Consider the following 16,206-nt stretch of genomic DNA (forward strand, 5'->3'; position numbering starts at 1 on the left):
TTGTTTCTGAAAGTAGAGGGTATTTTAGGCAGAAGTTCTGTTCTAAACAAAGGTGCCAAGCAAAAAAAAAAAAATAAAAAAATAAACAAAGGTGCCAGAAGAAGATAGGTACATGAATTGATAGACAATGGAGAATAGGCCAGCTTGAAGGGACCAGAGATTATTATAAGGAAGAAAGCAGATGTGGAATAATAGAGAAAATATCCAGCCAAAGACAAGAGATCTGGATTCCAAAGCCGCACAGCCTCAATCTCCTCACTTTGTCAAATGTACAGATTGTGATTCTGGTGATAGTTACATAAATCTATACATCCTATAGATATGTATATGTCTATACATATTTGTGTACATGTATGCATAAACATATACACGCATATACATGTGTGTATATCTATGTGCACAGATATATATGTGCACAGAAAAGTACACAAAAGTCTATTTCACCTTATGTAAATTTAAATTTTTGATGTCAAATTTCTCTGCTCTCAGCTGTAAATATGTCTCATTGGCCCACACTCACTAGTCAGAAGCTCCAGTTAGCAGGTATACATGCTTTTGACACTAAAAGTGGTAGGACAAGTTTTTTTTTTTTTTAATGTATTAAAAATATAGGCTAGATTAGCTCTCTCTGAGATTCTTTCCAACTCTACTATTCTATTCCTCTAATTCCTATTCTAGAGTAAATAGGCTATTAGCATAGGGACTAATTTTGTGATTTTATCAGGCTAGGTGAAACAGATTTGACAGCCTGTAGCTGTTAAGAGGTTTTTCTTTCTAGAAACTATGCATGATATATGAAATAGCCAATGTTAAACCAACTCCGTAAGAATGTAGAGGTCCTCTGCAACATTCACTGAATACCATTTATGTGCTTTCAAAATGTATAGGCTTTAAGAATTTAAAATGAACGAAGTCACACTACCTGACATTTGAAGAGCTTGTTGGAATGTAGTAGAGACTATTAATAAACAATCTCATTCAGCTAAGAGATATATTTTATCAGTTCTGAGATATACATTTATTCACATATTAACATTCTTAGATTTGGGATTTAATATCCTTAAACATGGTGGTGCCTCACAGTGATCTGTCACTTCTATATTTAAATGGTTCCAACAGAGCTCTTTCAGTTTATATAAAATAAAAAGTTAAATGACAAGAAAGAATTCTGTCATTAAACATCAGCATTTTTTTAGTAATATATAAAATAATAATACAACTCTCAATCCAGAATTCTTAGCATTGGTAGGATGCACTATGGGTCCCCAACAGAGCAAAGTGCTGACTCTACCCATATAGGTCTAGGAATGCTTTCCAGAGGAAGTAAACATCTAAATAGAAATTGAAGATATAAGAAACCAGTGTTTTCCAGGAACTGCAGGTTGTTTTAGTTGGGGGTATCTTGGAGATGAGAATGAAAGAGAGGAAAGATCTCTTATACTAAGGAGGCTGACCTCTACCCCATAAGCAATGGGGAAAATAGAATTATGAATAAGAGAATGACCAATCAGACTTACATTTTAGAAAAATTCATTCTGGGAAGAAAGCAAAACATGGACTGGTTTAGGAAAAATAAAAGCCACGAAAACCAGTTAGAAGCAAAGTCCTGAACTTTCAATGACAAAACAAATGGAGAACGAAGGATACATTTCAGACATAGTTAGAATTAAAAAATTTTATAGAATTTGAGGAATAAATGCATTTAATAGACACAGTGCCTTATACCAAAGAAATGTTACTCTACTCACGTCTCCCATGGATCACCTTCAAGGTAATTAACGTTTTTACAGACTTCAATTTGTCTACAATGCTATGAAGACCTGGAGCCTTCCAAGCTACCCTTGTAACATTTCCATACATACATGATTTTAAAAGCTTCAGTTTTCCTAAAAACCTGGTAATACCACTACCAATTATTCTTGGACACATCACTAAAATAGAGTACTGCATTGCAAATCCAGAAGACTGACAGAAACAATTATGAAATGAATCTCCAAACAGTGGTCCAAAGAGAGAACAGCAACTAATAAAACGTAAGGAAGTGGGACTCTTGGGTGGCTCAGCAGTTGAGCGTCTGCCTTCAGCTCGGGACATGATCCTGGGGTCTGGGATGGAGTGCCCCATCAGGCTCCCTCCAGGGAACCTGCTTTTCCCTTGCCTATGTCTCCACCTCTCTCTCTGTGTCTCTCATGAATAAATAAATAAAATCTTAAAAAAAAAAGTAAGCAAAGTATTATGAGGGTAAAGTACTCCCAAAAAAACAAAATTTAGAGGTAAGTTTCCTAACATTCATTTAATTTTAATTTTCACCTTTTCTTAGGTTAATTCCTTAAAGAGGCAACTAAATTAAAAACCACTTGGCTTGTCACAAAAGGAAAACTATCGTATGATTCCACTGATATGAGGTACCTAGAGTAGTTAAATTCACAGAGACAGAAAATAGCATGGTAGTTGCCATGAGCTGGGGGGAGAGGAAATAGAGAGTTATTATTTAATGGGTACAGAGTATTAATTTGGGAAGATAAGAAAGTTCTGGAGATGGATGGTGGTGATGGTTGCACAACACTGTAGATGGACGTAATGCCACTGAATTATATAATTTTAAAAAATAGTTAAAATGGTCAATTTTATGTTACACATATTTTACCACCATTAGAAAACTTTTGGTTTATACAAAAAAGTAAAATTTAACCCTCCTCAAAAAAAGAAAAAAGAAAGAAAAACAACTGACATGTTTAGCACTTTGTCTAAGCCACTCACTTCACATTTTCCCAGGCGTGTCTATATATAGTTCCAAAAGGATTAAAAAGCCTTCCATAGATATAAAGGTAGAAAATATTGAAGCCAGAAATGAGTAGAAAGTAAGGATTAAAAAAAAAAAAAAAAAAAAACTCAGCATACAGACAGGCAGACTATAAGCCCCAGCCCATTTCCTAAAGATGGCCAGGACATTGGGCTCTATCCTTCACAGAAGACAAAGCAAAAGGATAAAGATCATTTCTAAAATTCCCAGACCTTCTAAATAAAAATACAGCAACAGTCAGGAGAAATGCAGCCTTTCCTGGCACTGGGGGCTGAGACAAAGTTCTCCCGTGAGTGCTCAGCAAGAGGACCACATGTATGGTGTGGTATTCGTTCCACACCCACAGCACTGTGCCTGTCATAAATATAAGAGCAGGATTAACAGTGCTTCTATGCGTGCTCCTCAGTGAGAAGTGCATGACACTGAAGCAGGGAAGGTCATGGGCAAGGGCCAGCTTATGCCTTGTAGTGATGGATTCTCAAAACAATATACTGTCATTTCCCTCTTACAGGTAAGGACTGAGGTATAGAGAAAGGAAACAACCTTGCTCAGTCGGAGAAACAGCAAATGGCAGCACTGGGATTAGATTCCAATCTTTTTTTAAAATAACATTTCAGAAACAGGCCTCCTGTGAAGTGACTGCCACCTAAAAGAAAATCAGAGGGAAAGAATTCTCCAAGGGTGGGTGGCAATTAGGCAAATAAAAGGTGAGCCCCAAGTTGACCCTGAGAGAAAAGCTTATACATTCAACAGCCATTTTCCATCAGCACTCCATAAAATTAGCTTCCCTGGAACCTCTGGAGCTAGTAGAAACACCACGACAGGTGATAGCCCATAAATGTAATAGTCTTTAGATTACCGAATTAACAGGAGGAGAGAAAATATACACAAGAGAACCCTCAGCAAGAAGCAGCCCTGGCGCCTTTAGAGGAACGAATAAAGGTAAACTCAATCTCACTTTGTAATTATATTATTGAATTTGGTTGGCAGTAGTACTATGCTATACCATGCAAATTTGCATAAACATTTATAAGATACAATGAGCTGAAATTGCTGAAAGGCTATCAGAAAAGGAGAAATGGAAAACAGTAAAAGGATAACTTGAGAGGTCATGAAAAAGCATATCATTTTACATTTATACTTATTTTTATGTTTTCATTAATGATCTAAGGAAATAAACACTATATATAAGGATGTAAATATATCTACAGGAATAGTTTAACTGATATCTTGGTTGGTGACACAAGTAAAACCATAATGATTTAATAAAGTAAAACAGACAATTCAGTTAGCAATATAAGCAACAACATATCAAGTAACAAAATATCAAGTAAAAAAATCCAGTAAGTTTCAATATGGATAAATATAACATATGTATTTGGGAACGAAGACATATTGATGTAGGTTGGCCCTACCTTTAAAAAAAATGAAATCTTGAAACTTCTCCAAAAGGTCAAACCACAAGGATGCTGTGCATATCACTGGAGCTTTGTTTCCTTATAGAAGTACCTGGACTAGGGAGCTTCCTCTGTTGCATTTAAGAATTACAAAACAAAACAATTTATACAACAGATCAGACCTATATGTAAAGTGACCAAACTGCACAGCTATGCAACAATAGCAGGAACTTAGAAAGCTGCAGGAGGCTAAAATAAACAGTGGGTAAAAAATGGGCAGCAATGATGACAGATTTTGTGAATTACAACCATATGACAAAAAGAGAGGTCATTAAGATGTGAGATGATGCACAGAACAACACTGTGCAAAGCAACCGCCTCTATAAAATGTTGATAAGAGAAGCCCACCTGGAATAGACACAGTGGTAAAGGCAATGCTAAAAATAAATGAAATAAATCAAATTGCCTTAAGGAAAGAGAAGAAAATATTGAAGTGTTCCAGGCACCTGTAAGATGCAGCTTTCTCCAGGGTCAGCCTTAGGTCACTCAGTATAAGATGGGAAAGAACATGGCACAGAAAACCCTAAGGGGGACAGCAGCATTGAACTATTTCTCGCAGTGCAGGGAAGATTTCCTTACATTTATCTAAACAAATTGCTTCAAAGGCAAAATGGTAAGTATGATCCTGCTGATCTCAACACATTCACTCCAGTATTCTAAGGCAGCAGCAGAAACACCTCAGAATAAAGAAGTGATATCTTCATGAACTAAATAAAAAAAAAAAAATGTTCCATGTAAATTGCTTGCAGAAGGATATAGGGAAAGAATGAGAAAATGCCAGAAAACGGCAAGGAGAGACAGATTGATTTTTGTTGTTGTTGTCCACTTCCCCCCCACAAGCCCTGCAGCTCCAAAGCACATCTGCTCTAAGTCAGAGTTTATTAACAGCAGGTCCCCCAGTGGGAAAAGCCATTTGGTTCCTACAAGTAAAGACTCAGCTTTGTATGGGGTTATAAAATCACATGAGGAGAGATTTCCTTATCACTTTTTTTTTAAACATGCAACCTTCAACTTTCAGGAAAACATTTTTCATAGCTAGAAATCACCAAGAGACTATAGGAGTCCCATTTAGTTCATCAAACTTTTACTTAGCCAAGTACTGTACTAGTCAATATATTAAAACTATAAAGTCACAAATATGTTTCAAAACTAGATAAAATGTCTAATGATGTTGCCATCAAAATTTTTAGGTTCATTCAAAAACATGCCATTTCAGAGACAAAACAGAGTTCTGTTTGACATAATCTAATATGGAACATTATTAGCTGTCTGCCTTAGTGTCTCCATCCCTGCAAAGATGGTAACTGTTATACCCTCTCAGCCCAACCTGTCTAAGAGCTGCCACAAAAATTGATGTCCTCAAAGTGAAGCCAATCAGTTTTGGCCCTTAGAACTCTTCCAACCTCCAGTACTACTTTCAATCCACTGTTCTTCCAGAATACCTATTGGTATGAAACAGAAGTAACAACCATATAACTAGTGTCTGTCTTTTCTCTTTCAATTCAATATAATCTTTTCATGTTCCTCTGAAAAATGTTACACACAGCCTTACAGTCAGGTCCATATTTCCTTTCCTGAAATATCAGAAAGCCTACTATATTCTCTTATTTGATTTTTTCTAGATGGCATATTGGTCCAACTGAGCAAATCAATTTACTTATAGAGCTATTGTGATTTAGAAGTCTAGAATCTTAGAACCATTTTTTTAAAAAAGTAATCTTTAGATAGCCCTAAAATCCAGAGAAGTTAATTCATTCACACACATTCATATAGTTAATGAGAAATTAAAAAATATAACCCAGGTCCATAAGCTTCTGGGCTGGTGGCCTTACTACTATCCTATTTCACCTCATTAACATCAGCTATTGACAGTGATTCTTGATCTTCCTTTGTGGAAAATACAGAATCTTAGCAAATTTGATAACCTATCATTTCTCAGTGCCTGAGTCCAAAGTCTTCAAAGGCTAGAAATGCCCTACTTTAAATTACTGTCATATCAAATACTTTCATCATATTTACCTCTCATGGGAGATTTCATGGCAGCTTCTACCATCCCCACCAGAAGCTGGAGACTCTTGGGGTCCTGAGCCAGTCCAGATGCAAAGGCTGCCAGGGCATCGGCATGACGTCCGAGGTACTGGAGGGCAACACCCTGTCGGAAGTATGCCTGGAAATACAGAAAAAATAATGCATGTTTTACTTATACATTATGCTCCAAGAAGGCATGTAGTGATTCTTGATTACAAAAACTGGTCAGCAGACAAGTTTTAATTAATTAATTAATTTTTATTTAGTTCATGGAGATTGTCTTGGTTCAAAAACCCAGTAATCAATTCTGATTTCTTCCAATACCATAAAATGTAAGCATTACTTCTTTCAAGAAAATTTTATTTAAAACTTTTGCTCTTTTCACTTTTAGAACATTTATTAATTCTACCACATTCATTGGCATTTATTTACAAATTGCTTTTCTAAAATTATTTTTAAAATATTTTTTTATCCTATCTTTAACAACATAAGCTCTTCAAAGACAGGTATTTAAAAAAAAAAAGACAGGTATTTGAAGATTTCTTTATGTCTCACCAAAGTATCTGGCATAATGCAATATAAATGAGAGACACTCAAATTCCACTTATTTCAAATTTTCCCCTTTTACATAATTTTTTTAAAAGATTTTATTGATTTATTCATAAGAGACACAGAGAGAGAGGCAGAGACACAGGCAGAGGGAGAAGCAGGCTTCATGCAGAGAGCCCGACGTGGGACTTGATCCTGGGTCTCCAGGATCACACCCTGGGCCGAAGGCAGCGCTAAACCGCTGAGCCACCCAGGCTGCCCAAATTTTCCCCTTTTATATATTAAAGAGAAAAATCAATGTATGATGGTTATTAAGATAATTTTAATAATGATAAAAGATGGCTACATTTAATATGGTGTTTCAGACATAATATTTAAAAGTTGTTATCTAAAATATGTGTGCTTCACTCAGAAGCAAAATATGATTATTGTCCTCCAGGTTCTTTAATTGGATTAGTTTAAAAACTAGTATGACCAACTCGAATTAAAAGAAAACATCCAAAAAAAAAAAAAAAAGAAGAAAACATCCTTCCTTCCAGATCATTGCAGAAAGGACCAGAAAATTAATAAAATATTTACATTTTAGAATAGTCTTAAGACATGCAGTTTGTTTTCAAGTACACAGAGTAAAAAGAAGTAAATGAACAAAGTATTACTAATATATAACTACCAAAGGACCTTGTATCTGATTAAATGATACATTAAAATGACATTAATACACTCCTTGCTTATATGACATCTGTTTCTAAAATAGTTGGCCTCCTATTCCACTTAAATAACCTTATGATATGTTTATAACACACACTCAACTTTTTCAGTCCAATAGACTTTGAAATTGTCACAAATTGTATTCATGGGATCTAAATGAAGTTTCAATCAACTCCTAAAACTGCCACTCAATAAACTTAATATATAATTTTATTATTTTATATTACATACACAGAGAGCACTGTTCATGTACACAAAACATATGTACTTACCTTATCTTATTTCATTTTTATAACTCCCTGCTGAAGTAATTTAAGATAGGTAATACTATTAAGTGTTTCTATTAAGAAACAATCCATAAACAGAATGAATACTCAATTATGGGCTATTCAGATTTCTATTAGTTTAAACCACCAGCAGCTGTTAAAACTCAGATCCTAGTAAGACAATAACCTGTAAATGCACTTTTATTACTAATTCATAAGATCACTTCCTTTCAATGGACTCAGCCACTGTTTTAATCTTTAATGTCTTTATAGACATTTGTCACTATCCTTTTCATGTCACATTTTAGGTGATTTCTAAAACCCGGGAGGCAATATCTACCACATTCCAACTAAAAATATAGTTTAGTTTAATATAGCATTTCTAGAAAATATAAACTTAAAAAGTATATCTATTTATATTATACATATATACAGATATATACCAAATATCTGTGAATTATTATTATTATTTATGGAGAGAGATAAAAAATGTCTATAGTTTTGATTTCAGGTATACATTTTAAGAAACACAAAAATCTATTGTGGCAATCATTTCTATTACAATTACAATACATGTAAGCCAAATCATGCTATACATCTTCAACTTATATAGTGCTGTTACTCCAATAAAACTGGGAGGAAAACACAAAAATCTAATGAGTCTCAATGAATTTGGTAATTTCTTGTATATTTAAAATGAAACCTTATCATTCATTATCAGAAGAACAACTCCTTTCCCTGTCTGACAATGAAATCACTGAAAAGTATGGTTTATCTATTCCGTCTAGGTAGGCAAAGTTCAGGGGTTCTTTAAGATTTTATTTATTCATGAAAGACACAGGCAAAGGGAGAAGCAGGCTCCATGCTGGGAGTCTGATGTGGGACTTAATCCCGGGACTCTGGGATCACGCCCTGGGCTGAAGGCAGGCGTTAAACCGCTGAGCCACCCAGGGATCCCCCAAAGTTCAGTGTTAAATGCAAGTCAGGGTCTCAAGCTTACACAGCAGTTACACAAGAACAGTGTGTGTGTTTTGTTTTCTTAGGGCATTCAGAAATGGGATGAGAAAAGGTACAACTTGGTTAAGCTGCCCACAATCCTGGCTTCCTTTCTTCAAAAGATTTTGAAAAGAGATATAGGAGAGAAAGCTCAAAGGTCTCCCTTGGTCCTCCTTTATGCTCCCTCAGGAACCCCCAACTCAACTCTATAAGATTTCCTCAATTAAAAGCTTAGTTGTATCCCTGTCAAAACATAAGCATAGGGCAGCCCGGGTGGCTCAGCGATTTAGCACTGACTTCAGCCCAGGACGTGATCCTGGAGATGCGTCTCATGTCAGGCTCCCTGCATGGAGCCTGCTTCTCCCTCTGCCTGTGTCTCTGCCTCTCTCTCTGTCTCTGTGTCTCTCATGAATAAATAAATAAAATATTTTTTAAAAAACATAAAAAAATAAAAAAATAAACATAAGCATAATTAGTTCAAACTCTGACAAACCCCTGTTCCACACTCATAGATTGGGACTCTGCCAACTTTTCCATACAATATTTACTGCATATACATACTGATATACAATTTACTGCATAAATTAATTATCTATACTTTTGTGAGAGAAATGCCTCTATGGAGTTCAACTGATGGTGATAAAACATGGACTGTAATTTACTATGATAGAATAAAAAGAATTTAGCACAGTGTGCCTGACACAAAGTACACAATAAATTTTGATCATAAGTTAATGAGAAAAGAATCACAATAGGAATACAAAATTATAGATCGACAGAATATAAGGGGAGCCCAATAAATATTTCAAATATCCTATTATCAATATAACATGATTCAATTCCTATCATTGCTTCATTCACTCCTCCTCTGCTCCCTAAAAGACTGTTTGCAACTGGGAACTCACTACTTTAAGGCTCCTAGACAAAATTTGATCCACCTGACTAAAACAAATTAGTATTATCAGGTCTTGGGAGATGCAGCAGCCACTCACAGGATCCTCTGCTAGCCTTTTCCAAAGTGATGGTCAAAATGTGGTGAAATTCACAGCTGTTTACCATAGCTTCAAGAGAACTGATGTGATCTGCCTTGGCCTATCTGCTTCTCCCCTATTGGTTCCTGCTACCAATTTTTCTCTCACCATCATAGGTTTCACAGGAAGCTATTTCATCTGGGAAAGGAGTACATTTTGATCATTTAAGATTGAGCAGAGGCAGTATATGTGCAGCATGATAAGCAAACGTGGGGCCCATGGCACAATGTTGAACACTTGGTGCCCAGGCAACCTCTGCAAACCTCTCGCATACACCACATTCTAGCCACAGGTTATGCAACAGGTGGAGAAGGAAAAGCAACGTGGATTCACTACTGAGAGTACCCATCCCCTGAGAACAATGGTTTTAACCTGAACCTTTAGTGAAGAAGAGAAACTTGAAGGGAGTTAGTGAATACACTGGACTAAAAGTGGGGTGCCTAGAGTTTCAAGTGTTGCAGTCATTTACCACAAAGAACCCTCAATGAATGAAAAAAAAAAAAGAACCCTCAATGATTATTCCGCACATGCTACTAAACAACCTCACAAATAATACAAATACAACTGGGTTATAAGTTTCCATACTTCCTTCCATTAACATTACCTAAAAATCTACAGCACCAGGCACTGTGATGTATACCATAAATAAAAAGAAACAGTCAGGACTCTTACCCTCAAGCAACTCACAGTCCATAGGGGAAATATTAAAAAAAAAAAAAAAAAAACAAAACTCTGAATGTCTTGACTGCTACCTTCAGTAACTGCTTATTAATAGTAAGGTTTGGGGATCCCTGGGTGGCGCAGCGGTTTGGCGCCTGCCTTTGGCCCAGGGCGCGATCCTGGAGACCCGGGATCGAATCCCACATCGGGCTCCCGGTGCATGGAGCCTGCTTCTCCCTCTGCCTGTGTCTCTGCCTCTCTCTCTCTCTCTCTATGTGACTATCATAAATAAATAAAATTTAAAAAAAAAATAGTAAGGTTTGGTAATATTTCAGCAATAATAATGTAACCAGCAGTAATAATGACCAAAGAGTTTATGCCCTATTGTTGAAACTGTTAGTATTTGCTTTTTATTATGTGGCCATTCCTCTCATTTCAGAGAGTTCGCAATGGACTGAATGTTTGTGTCCCTCCAAAATTAGTATGTTGAAACCTAATCCCCACTGTGATGGAGGTGGAGTTTTAGGGAGGTCATGAGAGTGGAGCCCCATGAATGAGATTCGTGCTCTTATAAAAGAGAACCAAGAGGTCCCTCTTATTCTTCTGCCATGTGAGGACACAGCAAGGAGATGGCCTATCTATTCACTAGGAAGTGAGCCCTTACCATACACCAAATCTGCTGTCACCTTGATCTTGGACTTCTCAATGAGAAATAAATGTCTGTTGTTTAAGCCACCTGGTCTATGGTATTTTGTTATAACAGTCCAGATGGACTAAAACAGGTTTAAAGTACGAACACTCAAAGACTAAATAAACTTGGGAAGTAGTAAGCTCTTCACCCTCCAAGCATCTCTGGAAGCAACGAAGGACCTGACCTGGAAGCCTTTACTTTCAACATTCCATTTGTGGTTTCCAATTCTAAAATATCACTAAACTCGGTAATAACATAACATCCTACTCTCTCACAGCTCAAATGAGTGATGAGGTAAATTACTATGTTCATGGGTACATGTATATACGTAAGACATAAAATATAGAACAAATACATGTAATATGTAATGCTACATAACATTGTGTTTGCTTACATATAGAGTCTATTAGTTCAAGCATTCACAAATATTCTTTCAGTTAATCTGTACTTCCTCATACTTTAATATTCTTCATGTCTTTCACTGTTTGAAGATTTTTACATTTTCTAAAGAATATATCTATAACATGGTGATATACCTGCTAACCAATCATACCACTGCTACCACCTCATTGCCATCTTTTTCAAGAGTGTTTAAAAATTACGTAACTATTTTACTGAATTTTCCCTTATTATTTTATTTAAAAATGAGTAGAAATGGGAAAAATAGGAATGCCAATTCTCATTTTTAAAAAGCAACAGTATTAATCTATAATTTAACACAACTGGGTCAAAATGAAAATGATTACAGGGTGCCAAAGGCAGAAAAACTTTAATATCACTGGATGTACACAGAACAACTAACTATGCTCAGTTGTGATGAAAAGAATAAAATTAGAGAATGTGAAAAAAATATTCTTAAAAAGGAAAGGTATGATTTGAGATTTTGTTTTTTAGTTATTTAGGAATTAACACTTTCTGCCCACTAAACATGTCAATCTCTGGTTTAGTATTTTCCCTCTTAATATATTACGTATCTGACTTTCATATACTTCTTCAGGAATGCTTTGTATGAGAAAATAAAAGACTATTACTTAAAATAGGCATGAGACATATGAGCAAAATATAAATATACATAAATTACCTTTATCATATTTATTATATATTATAAATTATACATTATATCACATAAAAATGTGATACACAAAAATGAAGGCACAGACCCATGTCCTCATCAGTTTTGTTTTGTTTTAAAGATTTTTATTTATTTATTCATGAGAGACACAGAGAGAAAGAGAGAGAGAGGCAGAGACACAGGCAGAGGGAGAAGCAGGCTCCATGTAGGGAGCCCTACGTGGGACTCGATCCCGGGTCTCTAGGATCACTCCCTGGGCTGAAGGTGGCACTAAACCCCTGAGCCACTCAGGCTGCCCAGTTTTGTTTTGTTTTTAAGATTTTATTTGTAACTGAAAAAGAAAGCACAAGGAGGGGGAGGAAAGGGACAAGCAGACTCTGATGAGACCAGAGCCCAATGTAGGGCTATATCCCAGGACTCTGGGATCATAAGCCAAGCTGAAATCAAGAGTTGGATGCTTAATTGAATGAGCCACCCAGGCACCCCCTCAATAAGTTTTCACCATCTTATATCAAATAGGCACCTGTTTGATATAAGATGCTAATTATTTTTATATGCAAATTATTTTTATATGCAAATTATTTTTATTATGTATTTTGTTATGTATATTTCACTTAGAAAAAGCGATACATCAATAGAACTTTCTGTAGTGATGGAACTATTCTTTGTACCGTCTAATAATGGTAGCCTCTAACCAGTCACATTTGGCCACTAAGCATTTGAAATGTGGCTAAAGTGACTAAAAAACTAAATTTTAAATTTTATTTCATTTTAATTACTTTAAATTTAAATAGCCAGGAATGGGTAGTAGCTATTAGACCGAACAATACAGTTCTAAAATTTGATTTTTCTCTAACAACAAACTTCCAAATACAAATCTAAACTGGAAGTTGAAAGAGGATATATTAAACAAGAGAAACAACTACTACCAAAGCTCTGAACTAAAGCTATGTACCTTACTCCCAAAGCAGCTTGATGAGAGAAAGAACTCATAAGGCTAACACTAGAATCCTATCCTGATTACTTTTTAGCTGTGTGCCTTTGTCCAAGACACCTAACTTCACTGAACTTCATGTTCCATTTCCACTCAGAGAGAGGAGAATCATGACAACCTCCAAAGTGTTGTCTGACTGACATCACATATGAAACGTAAAACACAAGGTAGCCACTTTTTAAAAAGTTGAACAGAACTTAATATTTCACTAACTGTTACTCTTATTTGGTATGTGCTATTTAATCAAGTGGTTCATCTGCTTCACCAGCTTGCAGATCAGAAATCATCTTTGGTAAAGTGGGCCAGGGACTGATAAGAAAATTAGACACAAAACAAAAATTAATGATCATAATGATTATCTTGAGTCACCAGGGAAATAACTTATGCTTGGCATCTTCTGTTTAAGAAGCCTGTAAAGTAGGGGTACCTGGGTGGCTCAGTTAGTTTAGCAGCTGATTCTTGATTTCTGCTCAGGTCATGATCTCAGGTTCTTGAGATTTAGACTCACATTGGGGTGTGGAGTCTGCTTAAGATTCTTCCTCTCCCCCTATTCCCCCCTTCTTCTCTGAAAAATAAGTTAAAAATAAGATGTTGGGATCCCTGGGTGGCGCAGCGGTTTGGCGCCTGCCTTTGGCCCAGGGCGCGATCCTGGAGACCCGGGATTGAATCCCACATCGGGCTCCCGGTGCATGGAGCCTGCTTCTCCCTCTGCCTATGTCTCTGCCTCTCTCTCTCTTTCTGTGACTATCATAAATAAATAAAAATTAAAAAAAAAATAAGATGTTTACACTTTCGTAGTTGATTGGGTAAGCTTCAATTATCTAGTAAATTCATTATCTGGGAAAAACATTGTATGTACCTTAAATAAAGTCCACTGGCCCAGGTGAAAAAGAAGGTAGCAGAAAACAGAGACCAAAAATCTATATGCAGAAACATAAAAGTCTTTCCTCTCAAAGACTTTATATTGACACACTGATTATGAGAATTACAAGGCATTGTAAGACCCAAACCTGATACCTGTTTTAGAATTAGCAAGAGCCCTGTCTTACCATAGCAGTCCTGCCACTACAAATCATCACTAAGTTCTACTGCATATATGTAGGTGTTTTATTTCCAAAATGTTTCCGGCTATCATTTGTTGAATTGCTAACTCTGTGCCCCACATTTCTAGGTGCTTTTCATAGTTTATCACTAACCCTCACAATGTCTTGCAGGATGTTCTTATAATGCCTATTACACAAAAGAGATGCTTATGACTCTTGCCCCAAATCATACAGCTACAAACTGAGACAAACCCGCTGCCGAACTCTTTCTCTTCCCACTATTCCACACTACCTCTTTGATAAAAGAATTAATGTCGTGCAATTAACCTCTAAATCAAGGTTTTTGTCTGGGAACTCTTGTACTCACAAAATTCAACCTATGGAGGCAGAAATGAAGGAAAATCAGAAATGACACAGAAAATTTATGAACATGAATATTTAATCTCTATTCCATTAGCAACCGTTGATTGTAGAACAATTTTTAATGAATTGAATGGAGGAAAAATTCATTTCATTAACCTTTCATATAAATGTATTATTATTGAACCAAACAGGCCACTGTACTTGCAACTCAGTTCGATGTTAATTAGATTACAGGCATGAGGCTTTAAATCAAAGAGAAACAAAAGGAGCCATCAGCAAGCTTCTCAGCCATTGCTTGTTTGTTTCCTGGCAAAAATGGATTTTTACCTGCAATACAATTTGCTATGCTTCTTTTATTTTCTGACATTTTCAAGTGAATTTTCTCTTGCTTCTGTGTGCTGACACTTTATATTAAAAATAAAAATAAAAATAAATAAAACCTTGAGAATCAGCAAAGAGCATTCTTCATGTAGCAATATGTTTTACCTGCTCGGCTGGGAATAATCATTCCTATCTCTCCAGAAAACTACACTTGTATTTTTTTACTAGTCTGCCTTATTGTATGCTGAAAGCACATGCAAGAGATTGGAAGCTATTTTAGAAAACCATAACTGAGTTTGTAACCCAGAGTCAAAGGCCCAAATGGCCTAAACATAATGTTCTAACCAAATCGGCAGCTGTGAATTGCTTTTCTCCCTAACATCGGCTTTTGGTCCATTTAATATAATTTCTACAGGAAATCTGCTCTCAGGCCTGATTGTTTCATATCATATCAGTTCATCCTTTTCCCAAAATTAATTTTTTCTCCAAAATTAATTTTTTAAAGGAAAGAAACTTTATTTATTTATTTATTTATTTTTATTTATGATAGTCACACAGAGAGAGAGAGAGAGGCAGAGACACAGGCAGAGGGACAAGCAGGCCCCATGCACCGGGAGCCCGACATAGGATTCGATCCCAGGTCTCCAGGATCATGCCCTGGGCCAAAGGCAGGCGCTAAACCACTGCGCCACCCAGGGATCCCCTCCAAAATTAATTTTTAACCAATTGTATCACAGGTGTTAAGGTAAAAAAAATTATGGGAAAATCACATTTTAAAAAGAAATTAGAAATCTGATAAGTTATAAGATGAAATGACAACCAGGAGTTAACTAAGTAGGTGTCATTTTCTAGCACTGGAGGGATTCCCAATGTTAATGTTTATGTCAGATTATAAAATGTGTGTACCATCATTCGAAGTTTCTCTTCTAAGCTTTAAAAATAAACAGTGAAATAAGTCTGAAGTCTCCTAGAGCAATGGTTCTGAACTTTCCATATCTGGTGCCTTCACTCAATGGGTGTGACATAGGAGGAGTATAAAATCAAACCAAGAAGAAAACCAGAGAATTTCCTGAACATTCTCCAAGAAATCATCTGGCTTTAGCATGAGTTCTATGCCATACCTAAACTATGCCACATTAATGGCAATCCATTCCTTTCAGAAAGCAGTCTATCAGAAATTATTATAGGGTGCCTAGGTGGCTCAGTCAGTTAAGCATCTGCCTT

At 36.1% G+C, this 16,206-nt stretch overlaps 1 protein-coding gene across 2 annotated transcripts in view; it reads right to left on the reverse strand.

The window, feature by feature from the left end:
* TTC28 (tetratricopeptide repeat domain 28) overlaps positions 1 to 16,206 on the reverse strand; it is a 625,414-nt gene that overhangs the window by 302,069 nt on the left and 307,139 nt on the right. For both annotated transcript variants that reach the window (XM_038575519.1, XM_038575520.1), the window contains one exon: positions 6,280 to 6,427. In XM_038575519.1, coding sequence (XP_038431447.1) covers positions 6,280 to 6,427 — 148 coding nt within the window. The remainder of the gene's footprint in view (positions 1 to 6,279; positions 6,428 to 16,206) is intronic.

The sequence above is a fragment of the Canis lupus genome, chromosome 26 (genome assembly GCF_011100685.1).
Source record: "Canis lupus familiaris isolate Mischka breed German Shepherd chromosome 26, alternate assembly UU_Cfam_GSD_1.0, whole genome shotgun sequence".
NCBI classification, from domain to species: domain Eukaryota; kingdom Metazoa; phylum Chordata; class Mammalia; order Carnivora; family Canidae; genus Canis; species Canis lupus.